This window comes from Carcharhinus amblyrhynchos, unplaced genomic scaffold (assembly GCF_965287045.1).
Source record: "Carcharhinus amblyrhynchos unplaced genomic scaffold, sCarAmb.v2.hapA scaffold_662, whole genome shotgun sequence".
Classification (NCBI taxonomy): Eukaryota; Metazoa; Chordata; class Chondrichthyes; order Carcharhiniformes; family Carcharhinidae; genus Carcharhinus; species Carcharhinus amblyrhynchos.
In genome coordinates this window covers 50,466-74,525 of record NW_027650402.1, presented here as the reverse complement: position 1 = coordinate 74,525, position 24,060 = coordinate 50,466, and the positions used below count along the sequence as shown (strand labels likewise).

General features: G+C 52.4%; 2 protein-coding genes across 2 annotated transcripts in view; both read left to right on the top strand.

Annotated features, from left to right (window-relative positions):
• The window catches only part of sf3b2 (splicing factor 3b, subunit 2), a gene marked incomplete at its 5' end in the record, with an annotated part of 30,461 nt that extends 13,115 nt beyond the window's left edge, over positions 1-17,346 (top strand). Inside the window, 8 exons of the mRNA XM_080184295.1 lie at positions 1,125-1,214; positions 3,535-3,642; positions 4,313-4,420; positions 5,530-5,674; positions 7,256-7,358; positions 11,565-11,664; positions 15,256-15,441; positions 17,168-17,346. Of these exons, the coding sequence (XP_080040421.1) occupies positions 1,125-1,214; positions 3,535-3,642; positions 4,313-4,420; positions 5,530-5,674; positions 7,256-7,358; positions 11,565-11,664; positions 15,256-15,441; positions 17,168-17,239 (912 nt within the window). The remainder of the gene's footprint in view (positions 1-1,124; positions 1,215-3,534; positions 3,643-4,312; positions 4,421-5,529; positions 5,675-7,255; positions 7,359-11,564; positions 11,665-15,255; positions 15,442-17,167) is intronic.
• Positions 17,347-23,273: 5,927 nt separating this feature from the next.
• Positions 23,274-24,060, top strand: part of LOC145339764 (phosphofurin acidic cluster sorting protein 1-like) — a 50,872-nt gene continuing 50,085 nt past the window's right edge. The window contains 1 exon segment of the mRNA XM_080184294.1: positions 23,274-23,594. Coding sequence (XP_080040420.1) covers positions 23,479-23,594 — 116 coding nt within the window. The 5' untranslated portion in view covers positions 23,274-23,478.

Genomic DNA, 24,060 nt, shown 5'->3' with positions numbered 1-24,060 from the left:
TCCTCCAGTCCCTACACCCCTTCCCTATCTCTGTAACCTCCTCCAGCCCCTACACCCCCTCCCTATCTCTGTAACCTCCTCCAGCCCCCTACACCCCCTCCCTATCTGTGTAACCTCCTCCAGCCCCTACACCCCCTCCCTATCTCTGTAACCTCCTCCAGCCCCCTACACCCTCTCCCTATCTGTGTAACCTCCTCCAACCCCTACACCCCCTCCCTATCTCTGTAACCTTCTACAGCCCCCTACACCCCCTCCCTATCTGTGTAACCTCCTCCAACCCCTACACCCCCTCCCTATCTCTGTAACCTTCTACAGCCTTCCGAGATCTCTGCGCTCATCCAATTCCGGCCTCTTGAGCATGCCCCAATTCTGCCATTGGCAGATGTGCCTTCAGCTGCCTGGGGGGGGGAGCCCGAGGCTCTGGAATTCCTTCCCTAAACCTTGCCACCTGTCTCTCTTTCTCTGTCTCTCATTTAAGATGCTCATTAAAACTGGGTTTCGGTCACTTGCCGGTTTTGAATGTTCCGATTGAATCTGCCCTGACGTGACGTGGAGGTGCCGGTGTTGGACTGGGGTGGGGCATAGTAAGAAGTCTCACAACACCGGGTTAAAGTTCAACAGGTTTATTTGGAATCACGAGCCTTCGGAGCGCTGCTCCTTCGTCAGGTGAGTGGAGAGTTAGTTTCACAGACACAGCGTATATAGACACAGACACAATTGCAAGATAATGGTTGGAATGTGAGTCTTTGCAGGTACCTGTACTCCTAAAGATTTGATTACCTGTAAAGACTCACATTCCAAACGTTATCTTACAATTGTGTCTGTGTCTGTATACACTGTGTTTGTGAAACCAACTTTCTACTTACCTGATGAAGGAGCAGCGCTCCGAAAGCTCGTGATTCGAAATAAACCTCTTGGATTTTAACCGGGTGTTGTGAGACTTCTTACCGCCCTTTCAGGCAGTGGGTTTTACAATTCTGTGAAGCGTTTTGTGAACATGTCACTGTATTAGAATCCCGAGAGTGCAGAAGGAGGCCATTCGGCCCACTGGATGGTTTATATATGAGGCTGTGATGAAACTGAACAGTTTCCTGTCTGATAGATGGTGTTTTGTTCCCTGACAGGGGAAGGAGTTTGAGACGAGGCTGAAGGAGAAGAAACCCGGAGATCTGTCGGACGAGCTGAGACTGGCCCTCGGAATGCCGGTGGGAGCTGTGAGTAACGTCTTCCCACTGCCAGGAACAATCACTTTGCATCTGGGAGTGAGATCTGAGTGCTCAAAATATTGTATCAAAGCTGCAGCAGTTTTACAGCGACAGACCTGTCCCCACCAGTACTGTACCCCAGTGTTATACAGTGACAGACCCGTCCCCACCAGTACCGTACCCCAGTGTTATACAGCGACAGACCCGTCCCCACCAGTACTGTACCCCAGTGTTATACAGTGACAGACCCGTCCCCACCAGTACTGTACCCCAGTGTTACACAGTGACAGACCCGTCCCTACCAGTACTGTACCCCAGTGTTATACAGTGACAGACCCGTCCCCACCAGTACTGTATCCCAGTGTTATACAGTGACAGACCCGTCCCCACCAGTACTGTACCCCAGTGTTATACAGCGACAGACCCATCCCCACCAGTACTGTACCCCAGTGTTATACAGCGACAGACCCATCCCCACCAGTACTGTACCCCAGTGTTATACAGTGACAGACCCATCCCCACCAGTACTGTACCCCAGTGTTATACAGCGACAGACCCGTCCCCACCAGTACTGTACCCCAGTGTTATACAGTGACAGACCCGTCCCCACCAGTACTGTACCCCAGTGTTATACAGCGACAGACCTGTCCCCACCAGTACTGTACCCCAGTGTTATACAGTGACAGACCCGTCCCCACCAGTACTGTACCCCAGTGTTATACAGAGACAGACCTGTCCCCACCAGTACTGTACCCCAGTGTTATACAGCGACAGACCCGTCCCCACCAGTACTGTACCCCAGTGTTATACAGCGACAGACCCGTCCCCACCAGTACTGTACCCCAGTGTTATACAGCGACAGACCCGTCCCCACCAGTACTGTACCCCAGTGTTATACAGCGACAGACCCGTCCCCACCAGTACTGTACCCCAGTGTTATACAGCGACAGACCCGACCCCACCAGTACTGTACCCCAGTGTTATACAGCGACAGACCCGTCCCCACCAGTACTGTACCCCAGTGTTATACAGCGACAGACCCGTCCCCACCAGTACTGTACCCCAGTGTTATACAGTGACAGACCCGTCCCCACCAGTACTGTACCCCAGTGTTGGACAGTGACAGACCTGTCCCCACCAGTACTGTACCCCAGTGTTATACAGCGACAGACCCGTCCCCACCAGTACTGTACCCCAGTGTTATACAGTGACAGACCCGTCCCCACCAGTACTGTACCCCAGTGTTGGACAGTGACAGACCCATCCCCACCAGTACTGTACCCCAGTGTTATACAGGCCTGTCCCCACCAGTACTGTACCCCAGTGTTATACAGTGACAGGCCTGTCCCCACCAGTACTGTACCCCAGTGTTATACAGCGACAGACCCATCCCCACCAGTACTGTACCCCAGTGTTATACAGTGACAGGCCCGTCCCCACCAGTACTGTACCCCAGTGTTATACAGCGACAGACCCGTCCCCACCAGTACTGTACCCCAGTGTTATATAGCGACAGACCCGTCCCCACCAGTACTGTACCCCAGTGTTATACAGCGACAGACCCGTCCCCACCAGTACTGTACCCCAGTGTTATACAGCGACAGACCCGTCCCCACCAGTACTGTACCCCAGTGTTATACAGTGACAGACCCGTCCCCACCAGTACTGTACCCCAGTGTTATACAGCGACAGACCCGTCCCCACCAGTACTGTATTTTTATGGTATTGTCTCTGCTGCTTCTGGGCAGCAGCAACATTTGGAAAATGGCAAAACTGAAGAAATGTGAGCGGAGTGGAGTTTGTGTTGCTGTGGGTGTGGGGAGGCCTCTGGTTCCGTCTGAACAGACAGGCTGTCTGGTCTGCAGTGATCCTGTTTATGTGGAACTATGTGTGCCTGTTCATGGTTACAGTGGACACTGTGTGAACATTGCAGTCCTTCCCATCTTGTTACAAAGAGTTGAATATCAGCAGCAGAGTCTCAGATTGGCACCAATGTCAGTGCCCATGTGTCCAAGTGCTGTTACCCAACTGCCTGCCCTCCCTTGCCCTCACCTCCCTCCTGCTCTCTGTCCTGCCCTCCTGTCCTCTGCCCTCTCCTCATCCTGATCCCTCAACTCCAGAATTCCTGCCCTAAACCGTGCCTTTGTCTCTGCTCCTCTAAGACCTTGGTAACAGTCTTTGTCGCCTGTGTGACTATCCCCTCTGCCTGTGGTTTCTGCTCCTGTGCTGCACTCTGGGACATCCCAGCTTGTTCCTCTGTGGGTGTCTGTCTGAACTCTCCCGTTGTCCCCTGTGGCTTCTAATTCCAGATCTTTTGTTTCTTTTGCAGAATGCACACAAGGTCCCTCCGCCCTGGCTGATTGCAATGCAGAGGTACGGCCCTCCACCATCCTACCCCAACCTCAAAATTCCTGGCTTAAACTCACCCATCCCAGAGGTAAGTTCATTTATTCGTGTCACAAGTAGGCCTACATTAACACTGTAATGAAGTTGCTGCAAAAATCCCCTAGTCACCCACACTCCAGCGGCGCCTGTTCGGGAACACTGAGGGAGAATTTAGCATGGCCAGTGCACCTGACCTGCAAATCCTTTGGACTGCGGAAGGGAACCCACGCAGACACGGGGAGAACGTGCAGACTCCACACAGACAGTGACCCAAGCCGCGAATCGAACCCGGGTCCCTGGTGCTGTGAGACAGCAGTCCTAACCCACCGTGCCGCCCTGATGAAGCTTGCGCCAAGAGAGAAATGGCAGGGGGTGGGGAGGAGTGAGTGGGCAAGTCTGTATCGTGGCAGTGCCAGGCTGGGCATTGTGCTGCCGCTGCTGAGGGGATTTGGATGGAGTCAGTAAGGAGAGAGTGTTTCGCGCAGCAGGAGGGTGGGTAACCAGAGGGACACAGATTGACGAGGGTGCAGCAGAGGATGAGACGTTGGGTGGGATGCCTGTGTGCATGGGGGCTGTGTAGCGTCTGCACTGCGTCGAGGCTGCGTAAAGTCTGTGCCGCGTCGAGGGTGCGTAACGTCTGCACCTCGTCAGGACTGCGTAAAGACTGTTCTCTGTTGCTGTGGAAGTGTTCTCGCTGTGAAGACTCTGTTGTTGCTTTCCAGAGTTGCTCCTTTGGCTACCACGCTGGAGGCTGGGGAAAGCCGCCTGTCGATGAAACGGGGAAACCGTTATACGGTGATGTCTTTGGAACCAATTCACTGGAGTTTCAGGTAAATCCTGCTGGCTTTTCACTAACACAATCCCTGAGGTGTCTCTGGAAAGGCTGAGTGCGCCTTGGTCATACAGGGACCAGCGTGGGAGGCCCCCAGTTCGTGCACCGTGAGATAATTGCTTCAGTGGGGAGGTGATGGCCTAGTTGTATTATCGTTAGACTATTAATCCAGAAGCTCAGCTAATGTTTTGGGGGACCCGGGTTCGAATCCCGCCACGGCAGATGGTGGAATTTGAATTCAATGAAAAATATCTGGGATTAAGAATCTACTGATGACCCATTGTGGGAAAAACCCATCTGGTTCCCTTTGGGGAAGGAAATCTGCCGTCCTCACCCCAGTCTGGCCTACATGTGACTCCAGAGCCACAGCAATGTGGTTGACTCTCAACTGCCCTCCAAGGGGCAACTAGGGATGGGCAATAAATGCTAACCCAGCCAGCAACACCCATGCCTCACGCGTGAATAAAGAAATTTATCACCTCTGGTGCTACAACTATCAATTGTAGGGCTAAGCAGATATTTTTCCCGACTCTGTGAACACAAGTTAATGTAATAAATTTAACGTTAAATATGATAGATAGTTATTTCCTGAGGGTTAGGTGAAATTCAGTCACAGAGGTTGGGGTCCCATCGAGTGTGGAAGGTCGAGGGGGTGGGAATCTAATCGCAGGGGTTTTAAGACGAGTAGAGAATTGGATAGGATCGATAGAGAGCAACTATTTCCTCTGCTGGTGGGGGAGAGGGGAGGGGGGAAGTCCAGAACAAATCAGGGTGGGGGGGGGGGGAGAGGGCCACATTGTTAAAATTGGAGCCTGCCCATTCAGGGGGGGAATATCGGGGAGGGGAAATCTGGAAAGCTGTTGGGGGGATTTGTTTGGGTGGGCGGGGAGGCGGTGATTAAGGGTCACGGGACCCGAGGTGGGGAAATGGGGTTAAGATACAGATCGGAAAGATCCAATTGAATGGCCTCCTCCTGTTCCTGTGTGACAGGCTTGAGGAGAGGGGCTGAATGGCCTCCTCCTGTTCCTGTGTAACAGACTCGGAGGGGCTGAATGGCCTCCTGTGAACTGGTCACAGGGTTCACAGGTTTCTGATCTTCCCTCACAGGCCAAGAATGAGGAGGAAGAGTTGGATCGGACCCCCTGGGGTGAGCTGGAACCTTCCGATGAGGAATCCTCGGAGGAAGAGGAGGAGGAGGATGAGAGCGATGAAGATAAGCCGGACGATACAGGCTTCATCACCCCGGCTGACAGGTACCGACGGAGGGGGAGCGACTGGACACAGGGCTGTGGCTGGGGTGGAGCATCACCCACCCCATACCCTCTGATCTCTGGCCGGCCTGCAGCAGGGTGACCACCCCCCCAACCCCCTGGGCCCTCGGCACTCCTGTCCCGCTGAGTGGGAGAGCCCTCGCTCTGTGACGCTGGGTCTCTGCCGCCTGGGGAACACCCAGGGCAGGTTTCTCCTTGTGCTCCTGCACCCTTCCCTCCAGTGGAACCCACCCCCAGGCAAAGATCTGTCCCTCTCCCCCCAACCGCCCCCCCCCCTCCCCCCCCAGCCCTTGCTGTTACATATTGATGTGCTGCCCCTCAGTCACACCATCCGAAATCACTGCTAGTTACCCAGCTCCTGGTGCACCCTCCCCCACCCTGGCTCCTGCCACCCCCACCACACACACACACACACACACACACACACAGTGAATTAAACAGCTGCTTCTCTTTCATCCAGAACGGGATGAGCAGAAATTTCCTCCCATTTAAATATCGGGAAAACAGCACTTGTTGTTTTTACCCCCACATCCCATTCCCCCGAGTTCCGTCTCCCTTCCCCTCCCCAGGGAACGGTCTGAGATTAAACCCAGTGGGGGCCGGGGTCCACCTCCCACCCTGAGATGAGATTCCTGCCTCATCTCTGCTCCCTCACCGAGACTGCCGATTTCCAACCCACACACACACACCACCTACCCTACACTACACTACACCTACCCTTCATAGCGAGGGGGATTGAATATAAAAGTAGGGAGGTCTTGCTGCAGCTGTATAGGGCATTGGTGAGGCCGCAGCTGGAGTACTGTGTGCAGTTTTGGGCGCTGCACCTGCGCAAGGATATTTTGGCCCTGGAGGATGCAGAGGAGGTTTACTAGGCTGATACTGGAGTTGAGAGGATTGAGCTATGAGGAGAGGCTGAATAAACTAGGCTTGTACTCGTTAGAGTTTAGAAGAATGAGGGGAGATCTCATTGAGACGTATAAGATGATGAATGGGATGGATAGGATAGAGGTGGAGAGACTCTTCCGCTCAAAAAAGACAGTAGGCTAGGGGGCACAGCCTCAAGATAAAGGGGAGGCGGTTTAGAACGGAGTTGAGGAGGAACTTCTTCACTCAAAGGGTGGTGAATCTCTGGAATTCTCTGCCCGTTGAAGTGGTGGAGGCTGCCTCGCTAAATATTTTTAAGAAGCAGGTTGATGGGTTCTTGATAAGAGAGGGGATTAAGGGTTATGGGGAGAGGGCGGGAATGTGGAACTGAGCCACGACAGATCAGCCATGATCTTATTGAATGGCGGGGCAGGCTCGAAGGGCTAGATGGCCTACTCCTGCTCCTATTTCTTATGTTCTTATGTACAACACCCCACCCCCTCACCATGTCTCGGCTCATCAGCAGTGGAAGCCATCACCCAGGCCCCCCAGACCTGCCTATCCCAGCGCACTCCCGTCTGCATTCTCGTCTCCCCACTCGTTGACCTGATGTTAGGAGCTATTGGTGTTGGATTCTGTGAATGATCGATCTCATTTTCTCTTCTCTCTCTCTCTCTCTCTCTCTCTGTCTGCAGTGGGGCTCATCACTCCTGGCGGATTCTCCTCTGTCCCGGCAGGAATGGAGACACCGGAACTGATTGAACTGAGGAAGAAGAAGATTGAGGAGGCCATGGATGGGTGAGTTCTAGAGTGGGGTGCGGGGGAGCAGTAGCCGTGCTGTGAGGGATGGGGGGGGCGGTGGTGGGTGAAAAGGTGGGGTTAGGGGGAGTGGGAGTAGGGAGGCTGCTGGGACTGAGGGAGGGCCTCAAAATCCATCACTGTCACCATCAGACAGGCTCGCTGTGAGAGCTGTACTCTATCACACTGTCAGACAGGGTCACTGTGAGAGCTGTACTCTATCACACTGTCAGACAGGGTCACTGTGAGAGCTGTACTCTATCACACTGTCAGACAGGGTCACTGTGAGAGCTGTACTCTATCACACTGTCAGACAGGCTCACTGTGAGAGCTGTACTCTATCACACTGTCAGACAGGGTCACTGTGAGAGCTGTACTCTATCACACTGTCACACAGGGTCACTGTGAGAACTGTACTCTATCACACTGTCAGACAGGCTCGCTGTGAGAGCTGTACTCTATCACACTGTCACACAGGGTCACTGTGAGAACTGTACTCTATCACACTGTCAGACAGGCTCGCTGTGAGAGCTGTACTCTATCACACTGTCACACAGGGTCACTGTGAGAGCTGTACTCTATCACACTGTCACACAGGGTCACTGAGAGCTGTACTCTATCACTGTCAGACAGGGTCACTGTGAGAACTGTACTCTATCACACTGTAAAAAGTCTGACAACACCAGGTTTTAGTCCAACCTATTTATTTGATAATATTCTCACAAGCTTTCGAGGGGTTACCCTCTTCGTCAGGTGAATGGAGAGTTCTGGCCTCAGACAGAGCATATAAAGCACAGACAGTTTAGAGATTACTGATTAAAATGCGAATCCTTACACCTAACCTGATGTTCAAGACCTGAAGTGGCTGACAATGTGAGTGGTAGGAGCACTGATCACAGTTTAAAGAGATGTGTATTGTCTCCAGACAGTACAGTAAGTGAGGTTTTGCAAACCCAGGCAAGTCACGGGGGTTACAGATAGTGCGACATGAACCCGAGATCCCTGTTGAGACCGTCCTTATGTGTGCGGAACTTGGCTATCAGTCTCTGTTCAGCGACTCTGCGCTGTCGTGTGTTGTGAAGGCCGCCTTGGAGAACGCTTACCCGAAGGTCAGAGGCTGAATGCCCGTGACCACTGAAGTGTTCGCCAACAGGAAGGGAACAGTCTTGCCTGGTGACTGTCGAGCGATGTTCATTCATCCGTTGTAGCGTCTGCATGGTCTCCCCAATGTACCATGCTTCGGGACATCCTTTCTTGCAACGTATCAGGTAGACAATGTTGGCGGAGTTGCAAGAGTATTTACCATGTACCTGGTGGATGGTATTCTCACGTGTGATGATGGTATCCATGTCGATGATCCGGCATGTCTTGCAGAGGTTGCTGTGACAGGGTTGTGTGGTATTGTGGTCACTGTTCTCCTGAAGGCTGGGTAGTTTGCTGCGAACAATGGTCTGTTTGAGGTTGTGTGGTTGTCTGAAAGCAAGAAGTGGGGGTGTGGGGATGGCCCTGGCGAGATGTTCGTCACAGCAACCTCTGCAAGACATGCCGGATCATCGACATGGATACCATCATCACACGTGAGAATACCATCCACCAGGTACATGGTAAATACTCTTGCAACTCGGCCAACATTGTCTACCTGATACGTTGCAAGAAAGGATGTCCCGAAGCATGGTACATTGGGGAGACCATGCAGACGCTACGACAACGGATGAATGAACATCGCTCGACAGTCACCAGGCAAGACTGTTCCCTTCCTGTTGGCGAACACTTCAGTGGTCACGGGCATTCAGCCTCTGACCTTCGGGTAAGCATTCTCCAAGGCGGCCTTCACAACACACGACAGCGCAGAGTCGCTGAGCAGAGACTGATAGCCAAGTTCCGCACACATAAGGACGGTCTCAACAGGGATCTTGGGTTCATGTCGCACTATCTGTAACCCCCGTGACTTGCCTGGGTTTGCAAAACCTCACTTACTGTACTGTCTGGAGACAATACACATCTCTTTAACCTGTGATCAGTGCTCCTACCACTCACATTGTCAGCCACTTCAGGTCTTGAACAGCAGGTTAGGTGTAAGGATTCGCATTTTAATCAGTAATCTCTAAACTGTCTGTGCTTTATATGCTCTGTCTGAGGCCAGAACTCTCCATTCACCTGACGAAGAGGGTAACCCCTCGAAAGCTTGTGAGAATATTATCAAATAAATAGGTTGGACTAAAACCTGGTGTTGTCAGACTTTTTACTGTGTTTACGCCAGTCCAACGCCGGCATACCCACATCATGACTCTATCACACTGTCAGACAGGCTCACTGTGAGAGCTGTACTCTATCACACTGTCAGACAGGCTCGCTGTGAGAGCTGTACTCTATCACACTGTCACACAGGATCACTGTGAGAGCTGTACTCTATCACACTGTCAGACAGGGTCACTGTGAGAGCTGTACTCTATCACACTGTCATGATGTGGGTATGCCGGCGTTGGACTGGCGTAAACACAGTAAAAAGTCTGACAACACCAGGTTTTAGTCCAACCTATTTATTTGATAATATTCTCACAAGCTTTCGAGGGGTTACCCTCTTCGTCAGGTGAATGGAGAGTTCTGGCCTCAGACAGAGCATATAAAGCACAGACAGTTTAGAGATTACTGATTAAAATGCGAATCCTTACACCTAACCTGCTGTTCAAGACCTGAAGTGGCTGACAATGTGAGTGGTAGGAGCACTGATCACAGTTTAAAGAGATGTGTATTGTCCACACACAGACACACCACTCACTCTCTCTCACACACACAGACACACCTCTCACTCTCTCTCACACACACACACACACACAGACACACCACTCACTCTCACACACACACACACACCTCTCACTCTCTCTCACACACACAGACACACCTCTCACTCTCTCTCACACACACACACACACAGACACACCACACACTCTCACACACACACACACACAGACACACCACTCACTCTCTCTCACACACACACACACACACACACACACCACTCACTCTCACACACAGACACACACACACACAGTCGCACTATCTGTAACCCCCGTGACTTGCCTGGGTTTGCAAAACCTCACTTACTGTACTGTCTGGAGACAATACACATCTCTTTAAACTGTGATCAGTGCTCCTACCACTCACATTGTCAGCCACTTCAGGTCTTGAACAGCAGGTTAGGTGTAAGGATTCGCATTTTAATCAGTAATCTCTAAACTGTCTGTGCTTTATATGCTCTGTCTGAGGCCAGAACTCTCCATTCACCTGACGAAGAGGGTAACCCCTCGAAAGCTTGTGAGAATATTATCAAATAAATAGGTTGGACTAAAACCTGGTGTTGTCAGACTTTTTACTCTATCACACTGTCAGACAGGCTCGCTGTGAGAGCTGTACTCTATCACACTGTCAGACAGGCTCGCTGTGAGAGCTGTACTCTATCACACTGTCAGACAGGGTCACTGTGAGAGCTGTACTCTATCACACTGTCACACAGGGTCACTGTGAGAACTGTACTCTATCACACTGTCAGACAGGCTCGCTGTGAGAGCTGTACTCTATCACACTGTCACACAGGGTCACTGTGAGAGCTGTACTCTATCACACTGTCACACAGGGTCACTGAGAGCTGTACTCTATCACTGTCAGACAGGGTCACTGTGAGAACTGTACTCTATCACACTGTCAGACAGGCTCACTGTGAGAGCTGTACTCTATCACACTGTCAGACAGGGTCACTGTGAGAGCTGTACTCTATCACACTGTCAGACAGGGTCACTGTGAGAGCTGTACTCTATCACACTGTCAGACAGGGTCACTGTGAGAGCTGTCGGGGGGTGGGAGGGCCTGGTCAGCAGAGGGCGGGAGCCTGGCAGTGAGGGAGGGGTCTGGTTAGTAGAGGATGGGGTCCTAGCAATGGGGGAGGTGGCTGGCAGTGGAGGAGGGTCTTAGATAGTGGGGGTGGGGCCTGGTTAGCAGGGGGCAGGGTCCAGGCAGTGGAGTGGGGTGGGGTCCTGGCAGTGGAGGAGGGGCCTGATTAGCAAGGGGGCAGGGTGATGGCAGTGGGGGAGGGGCCTGGTTAACAGGGGGTGGGGTCTGGATAGAAGGGGGTGGGATCAGGGGTGTAGTGGGTGTGACCTCTCGAGTGCTGCGCCATTCCGATTGGATGTCTTGCTCCTTTGCCTGCAGTGGTGACACGCCCCAGCTGTACATTCCAGTGCCAGAGAAGAGGACGGCAACAATCGGAGGGGCCATGATGGGATCGACACACATCTACGACATGTCCGCCGTGAGTTACTAAACCCCCACCCCCAGACACAGCATGGAGCCTGCCCACCCCCCCCCCCCCCCAATTGGGTACGGAGTCGAGCCTGGCCCCCCCCTCCCCATTGGGTACAGAGTCGAGCCTGGCCCCCCCTCCCCGTTGGGTACAGAGTCGAGCCTGGCCCCCCCTCCCCATTGGGTACGGAGTCGAGCCTGGCCCCCCTCCCCATTGGGTACAGTGTCGAGCCTGCCCCCCTCCCCATTGGGTACAGAGTCGAGCCTGGCCCCACTCCCCATTGGGTACGGAGTCGAGCCTGGCCCCCCTCCCCATTGGGTACAGTGTCGAGCCTGCCCCCCCCCTCCCCATTGGGTACAGTGTCGAGCCTGCCCCCCCTCCCCATTGGGTACGGAGTCGAGCCTGGCCCCCCCTCCCCATTGGGTACAGAGTCGAGCCTGGCCCCCCCTCCCCATTGGGTACAGAGTCGAGCCTGGCCCCCCCCTCCCCATTGGGTACAGAGTCGAGCCTGGCCCCACTGTCAATACAAAGCCTGTTGTATGTTACTGAGACAAAATCACTGTGGGGATGGTAGATACACCAGTTATAATCGTCCAAAATTCCCTGGATTCTGGGAGGCTCCTGGTGGTTTAGAAAACAGAAAATGAAACACCTTTATTCAGGAAGGAAGGGAGACAGCAAGCAGGGAAAATGTGGGAATCCATTATCCAGGAGGTTATGGCAGGATTGTTAAGGGCATGGTGTCAAACTGATTTATTGAGAGGTTTTTGTTTGGAGGTAACAAGCCATGTGGATAAAGGGGAACCTGTGGATGTGGTGTTCCTGGATTTCCAGAAGGCATTTACAAGATATGATGACGTGGTGCAGGGGGTAATGTGGATAAAGGATTAGTTAGCTAACGAGAAGCTCAGAGTATGGATAAATGGGTCTTTTTATTTTGGGATGGTAAACTATAGCATGTGGAGTGTCACAGGGTTCAGTGCTGGGGCCTGAACGACTTACAATCTGTATCAGGGACTCAGCGTCTGGCTATTAAATTTTTCGATGACATGGAGATAGGAAGGACAGTAAGCTGCGAAGAGGACATTAGTCTGCAAAGGGACATGGCCAGGTTCAGTAAGCGGGCAATGATTTGTCAGATGGAGTATAACGTGGGGAAATGTGTCCACTCTGGGAACAAGAATAGCAAAGCAGCAGCTGACTGGAATGGAGAGAGATTGGGAAACTCTGAGGTACAGAGGGATCTGGGCGTCCCGGGGCACAAATCAGGAAGAGTTAGCCTGCAGCGACAGCCAGCGATTAGGAAGACAAATGGAACATTGTTTATCACCTGGGGAACGGAATGTAAAGTCTTGCTACAGTTGTACGGGCGTTGGTGAGACCACACCTGGAATGCTGTGTACAGTTTGAGTCTCTGTATTTGAGAAAAAGATGTAATTATGTGTTGGAAGGTTCACTTGACTTATTCCTGGTTTGAGAGGATAATCTTCTGAAAGAAGGATTGAGCAGTTGGGGGACCTGAAGCCCCACGAGTTCAGAAGAACGAGAGGGGGATCTCATTGAGACAGATCCCGTTCTGAGGGGATTTGCCAGGTTAGATGCTGAGGTTGTTTTCCCCTGTGGGAGGGAATAGGACACAGCTTTAGATAGAGGCCTAGAAGGAGATGATGAGGAATTCCTCCACCCCCGCGGGAGATAGGGAGGGAGGGAAGTTGGAAAGGCGGGGAGTTTGTTTGAGGCGAGGCTGGGTTAGCTGGGAATGAGTTGGTGAGGGAACTTTGCGGAGGAGGGAGGGGGTCCTTGTGGTTTGCAGTTGTGGGTGTTTACGCTGATAAGCAGGTTAAGAGTTCTCTCGGTGCAGAGTTACTGTGTCTTTGTGGCCCTGAGCTCGTTGTCTCTGCTACAACTTTGCAATGTGCTATTTTTAGTGAGTTAAGGGTTGTTTTCTGGTTAAATCTCTCCAGTGTCCGTCGCCATGCTGTGAATGCTGTTGTTGGAAAAGTCTACACTGTTCCCTTGTCTGAGTATTGGTGTATAAAACAGCACAGCAGTTCCTCGCAGTCTGGATACACACCCTCAATCATCCTGTCCTCCCAGCTCATCCCAGTGCCAGTGAGAGGGGCAGAGTCTGCCCAGTCCGTACCTTCTCTGGCTGCGAAGAGGGAGCTCTCTCTGACCTGTCCCAGCAAACCCTCACCACCCCCCCCCCCCCTTAAAAAACAGGCCATTCCACCCATCCGCCCCATGCTGCTGTGTGTGCTGCATGCGGGCATCCTCCCACCCAGCTGGGTAGCACAGTGGCAGGGGATGGCACAGTGGTTAGCACTGCTGCCTTACAGCGCCAGGGACCTGGGTTCGATTCCTGGCTTGGGTCACTCTGTGTGGAGTCTGCACGTTCTCCCTGTGTCTGCATGGGTTTCCTCCGGGTGCTCCAGTTTCCTCCCATAGTCCAAAGATGTGCAGCTTAGGTGGATTGGCCGTGCTACATTGTCCCTTGTGTCAGTGGGATGATTGGGTAGCACAAGCTGCTAGCTTTCAGAGCGCTGCCCCTTCATCAGGTGAGTGGGATTTCAGTTCACAAACAGGGCATATAGAGACACAAACTCAATTTATAAAATAATGGAATGTGAGTCTTTACAGGTAATCAAGTCTTAAAGGTACAGACAATGTGAGTGGAGAGAGGGTTAAGCACAGGTTAAAGAGATGTGTATTGTCTCCAGACAGGACAGTTAGTGAGTTTTTCCAGCCCAGGTAAGTCACGGGGGTTACAGATAGTGCGATATGAACCCAAGATCCCGGGTGAGGCCGTCCTCATGTGTGCGGAACTTGGCTGTCAGTTTCTGCTCAGCGACTCTGCGCTGTCATGTGGCGTGAAGGCCACCTTGGAGAACACTTACCCGAAGATCAGAGGCCGAATGCCCGTGACCGCTGAAGTGTTCCCCAACAGGAAGGGAACAGTCTTGCCTGGTGATTGTCGAGCGGTGTTCATTCATCCGTTGTTATAGTGTCTGCCTGATCTCCCCAGTGTATCGTCCCTCGGGACATCCTTTCCTGCAGCGTATCAGGTAGACAACATTGGCCGAGTTGCAAGAGTATGTACCGTGTACCTGGCTGGAGACAATACACATCTCTTTAACCTGTGCTTAACCCTCTCTCCACTCACATTGTCTGTACGTTTAAGACTTGATTAGCTGTAAAGACACACATTCCAACCATTATCTTGTAAATTGAGTTTGTGTCTTTATATGCCCTGTTTGTGATCAGAATTCCCACTCACCTGATGAAGGGGCAGCACTCCGAAAGCTAGTGGCATTTGCTACCAAATAAACCTGTTGGTCTTTAACCTGATGTTGCGAGACTTCTTACTGTGTTTACCCCAGTCCAACACTGGCATCTCCACATCAGAAGGATGTGGGTAAATACATGGAGTTTCAGGATTAGGGCCTGGATGGGATTGTGATCGGTGCAGGCTCGATGGGCCAAATGGCGCCTCTGTGTACTGTAAGATTCTATGGTTCTTAGCTCCGAGGATTTGGGTGTCAGTAACCCCTGGACAGCCTGGATCTCACCGTGTGTCTCTCACTGTGCTGTGTCTAACAGGTGATGAGTCGGAAGGGACCAGCCCCCGAGACCCAGGGAATCGAGGTGGCTCTGGCACCCGAGGAGTTGGAGCTCGACCCCATGGCCATGACCCAGAAATACGAGGAGCGAGTGCGGGAGCAGCAAGCGCAGGTCGAGAAGGAGGATTTCAGTGACATGGTGGCAGAGCACGCAGCCAAACAGAAGGTAAGATCGCCAGCTCGCCTGTACACTCGCACAGAACTGCCCCCGGACACAGCCCCTGCCCAGCACTGTCCTCCTCCCCCTCCCCCAGCACTGTGTCCCCCACACCCAATACTTTAAACAGTCCCCCATCAAACACTCCCAGGACAGGTACAGCACGGGGTTAGATACAGAGTAAAGCTCCCTCTACACTGTCCCCCCATCAAACACTCCCAGGACAGGTACAGCACGGGGTTAGATACAGAGTAAAGCTCCCTCTACACTGTCCCCCCATCAAACACTCCCAGGACAGGTACAGCACGGGGTTAGATACAGAGTAAAGCTCCCTCTACACTGTCCCCCATCAAACACTCCCAGGACAGGGACAGCACAGGGTTAGATACAGAGTAAAGCTCCCTCTACACTGTCCCCCCATCAAACACTCCCAGGACAGGTACAGCACGGGGTTAGATACAGAGTAAAGCTCCCTCTACACTGTCCCCCCATCAAACACTCCCAGGACAGGTACAGCACGGGGTTAGATACAGAGTAAAGCTCCCTCTACACTGTCCCCATCAAACACTCCCAGGACAGGTACAGCACGGTTAGATACAGAGTAAAGCTCCCTCTGCACTGTCCCCCCATCAAACACTCCCAGGACAGGTACAGCACGGGGTTAGATACAGAGTAAAGCTCCCTCTACACTGTCCCCCATCAAACACTCCCAGGACAGGGACAGCACAGGGTTAGATACAGAGTAAAGCTCCCTCTACACTGTCCCCCCATCAAACACTCCCAGGACAGGTACAGCACGGGGTTAGATACAGAGTAAAGCTCCCTCTACACTGTCCCCCCATCAAACACTCCCAGGACAGGTACAGCACGGGGTTAGATACAGAGTAAAGCTCCCTCTACACTGTCCCCCCATCAAACACTCCCAGGACAGGTACAGCATGGGGTTAGATACAGAGTAAAGCTCCCTCTACACTGTCCCCCATCAAACACTCCCAGGACAGGTACAGCACGGGGTTAACTCTGCTTGCTGTGTACTATATTGGAAGATGTGTGTGTGTGCTGAGGGGTTGGGGGGGCTGTTAATACTGAGTGTTCCCCGTCTCCCCTACCCCACTAGAGTTGGGGATGTGGGGATCTTGCGATTGGAATCTGGAGCTGTGCTGAGTTCCCACTGTTGTGGATTTGGAATGGGACAGAGCAAGGTCACCTCCTGAATCCTGCTTATACCTGAGCCTTGGCACAGCTCCAAAATAAATAGGCCTGGTTGAGCGGCAGCTTTCAGCAGGTTTATTCAAAGCACCTGTCCTGTCAGCAGTGGGCTTACTGGAACTGAGATTGGAGCTGATCCCTGCTGTAACAGTCTGAGGCTGCTCTGTACCTGTCTCTGATCAGCTTACTGACTAACTGCTGGACTCGGAGCGGACTCTGTGCATCACTGCACTGGGGCAGCCGTGTACTCAGCTGCCTGGGGCCCTGAATTCCGGAATCCCCTTCCTAAACCTGAACCACCTCCCTCTGCGATCAGACTCACCCCCCCGCCTCCCCCACGGCCGGGCCTCCCTCTGGGATCGGAGCCCACTCCCCCGGGCCTCCCTCTGGGATCGGAGCCCCCTTAATGATGTTCTCTGGACTGGTACAGTGCGGTCCGGAGTCTCTGCGGATGTGAGATTGGTTACGGCCCTGTCCAAGGCGCTACATCACTGTAGTTTCTAATTCGTTCTGCTTGTCTCTGCAGCAAAAGAAGAGGAAAGCGCAGCCAGCTGACAGCAGCCGAGGAACCAAGAAATACAAGGAGTTCAAATTCTAACCTCAGAGGCTGAGCTTCTCTCCCTCGCCTGCTGTCCCTGTTTCCACCCTCTCACCCTGTCCACCACCACCCTCTCACTCCCCCCTCTCACCCTCTCCATCCCCCTACCCCCTCCCCCCACCACTCTACCTCCCTCTCCCTCCTCTTCCCCCCACCTCTCTCCCCCCTCCCCACCTCTCTCTCCCCTCTCTCTCTCTCTCTCCCCTCTCTCTCTCTCTCCCCTCTCTCCCCCCCCTCTCTCTCTCCCCCCCCCCTCTCTCCCCCCTTCTCTCTCTCCCCCCTCCCCTCTCCCCCGCTCTCCCCCCTCCCTCTCCCGCTCACCCCCCTCCCTCTCCCGCTCTCCCCCTCCCTCTCCCCCCCCCTCCCTCCCTCTCCCCCCTCCCTCCCTCTACCCCCCCCCTCCCTCTACCCCCCCCCTCGCCATTCTTGTTGTATTAAAGTTGTGATTTTTTTTAATCAATGGAGTGTCCTTTCTCTTTTTTATCCAAAGTAAAATTTATTTGAGTTATAAGTCGGCTTACATTAACACTGCAGTGAAGTTACTGTGAAAATCCCCTAGTTGCCACACTTGACGCTTGTTCAGATCAATCCACCCTAACCAGCACGTCTTTTGGACTGTGGGAGGAAACCCGTGCAGACTCCACACAGACAGTGACCTGAGCTGGGAACTGAACCTGGGTCCCTGGCGCTGTGAGGCAGCAGTGCTGACCCACTGTGCTGATGCGCCACTCCACTTGGGGCAGCACGGTAGCACAGTGTCTGTGCAGAGTCTGCACATTCTCCCCGTGTCTGCATGGGTTTCCTCCGGGTGCTCCAGTTTCCTCCCACAGTCTGAAAGATGTGCTGGTTAGGGTGCATTGACCCATCAGGCGCCAGAGTATGGCGACTAGGGGAATTGCACAGTAACTTCATTGCAGTGTTAATGTAAACCTTACTAGTGACTAATAAGTAAATTTTAACTTTATCCGCTGCTGCCTGTTAGTATTTCCACACTCCTCTCACCCCTTGTAAAGCTGCAACACTTTCTCCACAAGATGTAGGAGCAGCAGTGGACCATTCAGCCCATCAAATCTGTTCCACCATTCAGTGAGATCATAACTGATCTGATAATCCTCCACTTTCCCACATTATCCCCCTAACCCTTGGTTCCCTTATTGATTTAAATCTATCTGTCTCAGCCTTGACTCTGACCTACCCGCTGCGGGGAAACAATTCCACAGATTCCCTCCCCTGTGAAAGAAGAAATACTGAGACTCTCCCCCTCTGGCCCCAGAGTGGGGAGGCGATGACCGAGCAGTATTCTGCAGAAACTCAGCTAATGTTCTGGGGGGACCCGGGTTTGAATCCCGCCACAGCAGATGGTGGAATCTGAATTCAACACAAAAAATCTGGAATTAAGAATCTACTGATGACCCATTGTCGGATCCATCTGATTCCCTTTAGGGAAGGAAATGTGCCATCCTTGCCTGGTCTGGCCTACACGTAAGAACATAAGAAATAGGAGCAGGAGTAGGCCATCTAGCCCTTCGAGCCTGCCCCGCCATTCAATAAGATCATGGCTGATCTGAAGTGGATCAGTTCCACTTTCCCGCTTTCTCCCCATAACCCTTAATTCCCCTGTCTATCAAAAACCTATCTACCCGTGACTTAAATATATTTAGCGAGGTAGCCTCCACCACTTCAACGGGCAGAGAATTCCAGAGATTCACCACCCTTTGAGTGAAGAAGTTCCTCCTCAACTCCGATCTAAACTGCGCCCTGCGCCGCCCCCCCCCCCCCCCCCCCCCCCCACTACCTTGAGGCTGTGCCCTCTAGTCCTGCTATCCTTTCTGAGCAGGAAGAATCTCTCTACCCTATCCATCCCCTTCATTATCTTATACATCTCTATAAGATCCCCCCTCATCCTTCTAAACTCCAACGAGTACAGACCCAGTCTATTTAGTCTCTCTTCATAGTCCAACCCCCCCATCTCTGGTATCAGCCTAGTGAACCTCCTCTGCACTCCCTCCAAGGCCAATATATCCTTGCGCAAGCGCGGCGACCAAAACTGCACACACTACTCCAGCTGCGGCCTCACCAGTACCCTGTACAGTTGCAGCAAGACCTCCCTGCTTTTATATTCTATCCCCCTCGCTATAAAGGCCAGAGCCACAGCAATGTGGGTGATTCTCAACTGCCCCTCCAAGGGCAACTAGGGATGGGCAATAAATGCTGGTCAACCAGCAAAAGAAAGAAAAATTACAGCACAGAAACAGGCGCTTTGGCCCTCCTGTGCCAACCATGCTGCCCGACTGAACTGAAACCCCCTACTCTTCCAGGGACCATATCCCTCTATTTCCATCCTATTCATATATTTGTCAAGACACCCCTTAAAACTCACCATCATATCCGCTTCCACTACCTCCCCCAGCAGCGAGTTCCAGGCACACACCACCCTCTGTGTAAACAAAAAAACCTGCCTTGTACATCTCCTTTAAACCTTGCCCCTCACACCTTAAACCTGTGCACCTACCCAGTAATTGGCTCTTCCACCAGTGATACCCATGTGCCACAAATGAATAACAAAAAATGGAAACAACGTCTTTCTCCACATGCCGATGACCAAAGCATTGCCAGACCTCACCAAACATAACCAAGTGCTTCACTTTGGAAGCAAAAACAAGGTGGCAGATTACTACCTGAATGGGTGTAAATTGGGAGAGGGGAGTGTGTAGAGGGATCTGGGTATCCTGGTGCACCAGTTGCTGAAGATAAGCGTGCAGGTGCAGCAGGCGGTAAAGAAGGTAAATGGTATGTTGGCCTTCACAGAGACAGGTTTTGAGTACAGGAGCAGGGATGTATTGTTGCAATTATCCAGGGGCCTTGGTGAGGCCACACCGAGAGTATTGTGCGCAGTTTTGGTCTCCTTTTCTGAGGAAGGATGTTCTTGCTCTCGAGGGAGAGCAGTGAAGGTTTACCAGGCTGATTCCGGGGATGGTGGGACTGATGTATGAGGAGAGATTGACCAGGTTAGGATTGTTTTCACTGGAGTTCAGACGAATGAGGGGGGGATCTCATAGAGATTTATAAAATTATAACAGGACTAGACAGGGTAGATGCAGGGAGGATGTTCCTGATGGTGGGGGGAGTCCAGAACCAGGGGTCACAGTCTGAGGATTGGGGGTAGACCATTTAGGATGGAGATGAGGAGACATTTCTTCACCCAGTGAGCCTGTGGAATTCATTCCCACAGGAAGTAGTTGATGCCAAAACATTGAATGTATTCAAGAGGCGGCTGGATATAGCACTTGGGGCGAACGGGATCAAAGGTTATGGGGAGAAAGCAGGATTAGGCTATAGAGTTGCGTGATCAGCCATGATGGTGGTGAATGGCGGAGCAGGTTCGAAGGGCAGAATGGCCTCCTCCTGCTCCTATCTTCTATGTTTCTATGTACCAAGCCTTGGAAATCCGCTGGAGCCAGACCCAGTGTTCTCAAAGACCTTATCTTTATCATCAGCTGCAGGGCAGATGGAACCAGATCATCACTACCTGATGTGACACTACCTCCCTGCACCCCCACCCCCCCAACTCCAAACAGCCAGCAGGAAAGCCCCAGGCTTCATTTGTGGCCTACATGAATAGGCAGCTCTCAGCCTGGCGTCCTGTGTCACCCTCTATCTGCCTGCCTGCTATCTGAACACTGAGAGTCCAGGCTGGGAAATGAGTGAGTGAAAAGGGGGCAGCTCCCTGGAGATTTCCCTCATCAACAAGGACGCAGAGAAGGAGCAGCAGAAACATAGCCAACATTAAATAGAATTTAATCACTCCATCCCCAATTATTCCTGCAAGAAAAACACAGATTTCAATCCCATGATGTTGAGTGGAGATCATTTCACAAACGGCTCAGTATTTACCCTGGGATGTGTGCTATCACTCAGCTTTCTGCCTCTTCACCATACCTGTTCTCTCGCTGTCATTCCTCTCCATTTATCTGCATCTATCATTCTCTCTCTATCTCAGTGCCCTTCTCTTGGGATCGCTGCCTCTCTCTGTGTGTCTCTCTCTCTCCCTGTTTGTCACTCTGTCTGTGTGCCTCTCTCTCTGTCCCAGTCTGTCTCTGTGTCGCTTTCTATCTGTCCCTGTCTTTGTCTCTCACTGTCTCTTTTTTTGTCTCTCTCTGTCTCTCCGTCTGTCTCGCTCTCTCTCTCGCTGTCCTTGTCTCGCTGAATCTGTCTCTCTCTCTCTCTGTGTGTGTGTCTCTCTCTCTCTCACTGTCTCTCGCTCTCTCTGTGTCTCTCTCTCTCTCTGTCTCTCACTGACTCTCTCTCTGTCTCTCTCTCACTGCCTTCCCCTCTCTGTTTCCATTCAGAACCTCCTTTCAATGAATTTTCAGCCATTTCTGCTGCCTGTATTGTGAGTTGTGAGTGAGGATGTTCCTGAGCAGAATTTTATCAATTCTGCAGTCAGACAACACCATCCTGTTCCTGAAACATTGACAATGAAACCATTTGCTGCCCTTCATTCAAATTCCACTTAACAAGAAGCAGCAAATCTTCTAAATTCCCTTCACCAAAAACCTGACTCACACACACTGTCTCTCACTGGGGTACAGGTCCCACACACACTGACTCTCACTGGGGTACGGGTCCCAAACACACACTGACTCTCACTGGGGTACAGGTCCTAAACACACACTGACTCTCACTGGGGTACGGGTCTCACACACACACACACACACTGACTCTCACTGGTTTGTGTTTTACCAGTGATGTGTTTGAGGTTGAATGGGAGGGGGGAGGAAGGCTGGGGGAGACTCCTGTCCCTGAGATAATGGAAAGAGGAACATGAGAAGAGATTCAACTCAATGCCAGATTGACAGGAGAAGGGGGGGGGATGTGATTTTGTGATGCATTACCAAGTTGAATAACTTCCCCACTGCACCCTGGCTACTGGGGGAGTTTCCATCAATGGCATTTTGGCTGAAATGTTCCAGGATTCGAATTCCCATCAGACTCCAGAACATTTCAGAATAATTAAAGGCAGGCTGTGGGTCTGGGGGGAATCGTAAGGGTTCTGGGAAGGAATGAAATGAAGATATTGAAGGAGATTAATTGAATTGAATGCTTGAAGCACTGGGGATTCAGGCCTGTTAAACAAAGTGCCAGTCAGAGCACCACTGCTTTAAACCTCAACCAGCTTCACTCCCACATTGACAGGATCGAGGGGCTGAATGGCCACCTCTTCGACCTGAGTTCAGCCCCAGGCCAGGTCGTTACAATCTCACCTCAAAGCCAGAAGGTTGTGGGTTATGCAAAATACAAACACCCTGAATACAGTATCACACTGTGGGAGGGTCAGTGCCGAGGGAGCGCCGCACTGTGTGCATTGTGTGGTGTACAGTGTTGTACACACTCTGTGCTGTGTACTCTGTTGTACTCTCTGTGTGCTGTGTGTACACTGTGTGCTGTGTACACTGTGTTGTACTCTCTCCCTGTGCTGTACTGTACACAATGTGGCATGCACTCTCTGTGCTGTACACATTCTGTGCAATGGTATACACACTGTGTACTGTGCACACTGTTGTACACTCTGTGCTGTGTACTGTATGTTGTACACACTCTCTGTACACTGTGTTATACTGTGTGCTGTGTACTGCATGTTGTACACACTCTCTGTGTACATATACTGTTGTACTCTCTGTGTACACTGTGTTGTACTCTGTCTGTGCTGTGTACTGTACGTTGTACACACTCTCTGTGTACATACACTGTGTTGTATTCTCTCTATGCACATACACGGTGTTGTACTCTCTTTGTGTACACTGTGTTGTACTCTGTGCTGTATACTGTATGTTGTACGCACTGTGTACATACGCTGTGTTGTACTCTCTGTACAGTGTTTTACTCTGTGCTGTATACTGTATGTTGTACGCACTGTGTACATACGCTGTGTTGTACTCTCTCTCTCTGTACACTGTGTTTTACTCTGTACTGTATACTGTATGTTGTACGCACCGTGTACATACGCTGTGTTGTACTCCCTCTCTCTGTACACTGTGTTTTACTCTGTCTGTGCTGTATACTGTATGTTGTACACTCTCTCTCTCTGTGTCTCTTGTGCTGGGGAATTTCCGCTTCCTCTGAGTGAATCCGGAACCAGCGCAGAGTGAGAGCGGATCCGGAGCGGGAGAAGCCCCGGGGGGAGCGGCTCTGGCCCCGGGAGAAGCCCCGCTAGGAGCAGCCCGTGTCCCGGCTCCAGGATGGGGGAGAAGCCGCACCGCTCGGGCTCGGCCCCGGGATCAGCTCCGAGAACCGTCAACATGAACCTGTTCGCAACCTGGGAGATAGACCGCTCCTCCCCGAGCTGTGTACCCAGGTAAGGGGCAGGGGACCCGGGCACAGCCTCCAGATTCACCCCCTTTACCCTCACCCTGCTCCCCAACCCTCACCCCGCTCCTCCCCGAGCTGTGTACCCAGGTAAGGGGCAGGGGACCCGGGCACAGCCTCCAGATTCACCCCCTTTACCCTCACCCCGCTCCCCAACCCTCACCCCGCTCTTCCCCGAGCTGTGTACCCAGGTAAGGGGCAGGGGAACCGGGGAGAGGGACTGGGATAGCCCCCTTACCCTGTACCCCATTCCCCAACCCTCACCCCCTCACCCCGAGCTGTGTACCCAGGTAAGGGGCAGGGGAACCGGGGAGAGGGACTGGGATAGCCCCCTTACCCTGTACCCCATTCCCCAACCCTCACCCCGCTCCTCCCCGAGCTGTGTACCCAGGTAAGGGGCAGGGGAACTGGGCACAGCCTCCAGATTCACCCCCTCACCCTGTACCCCACTCCCC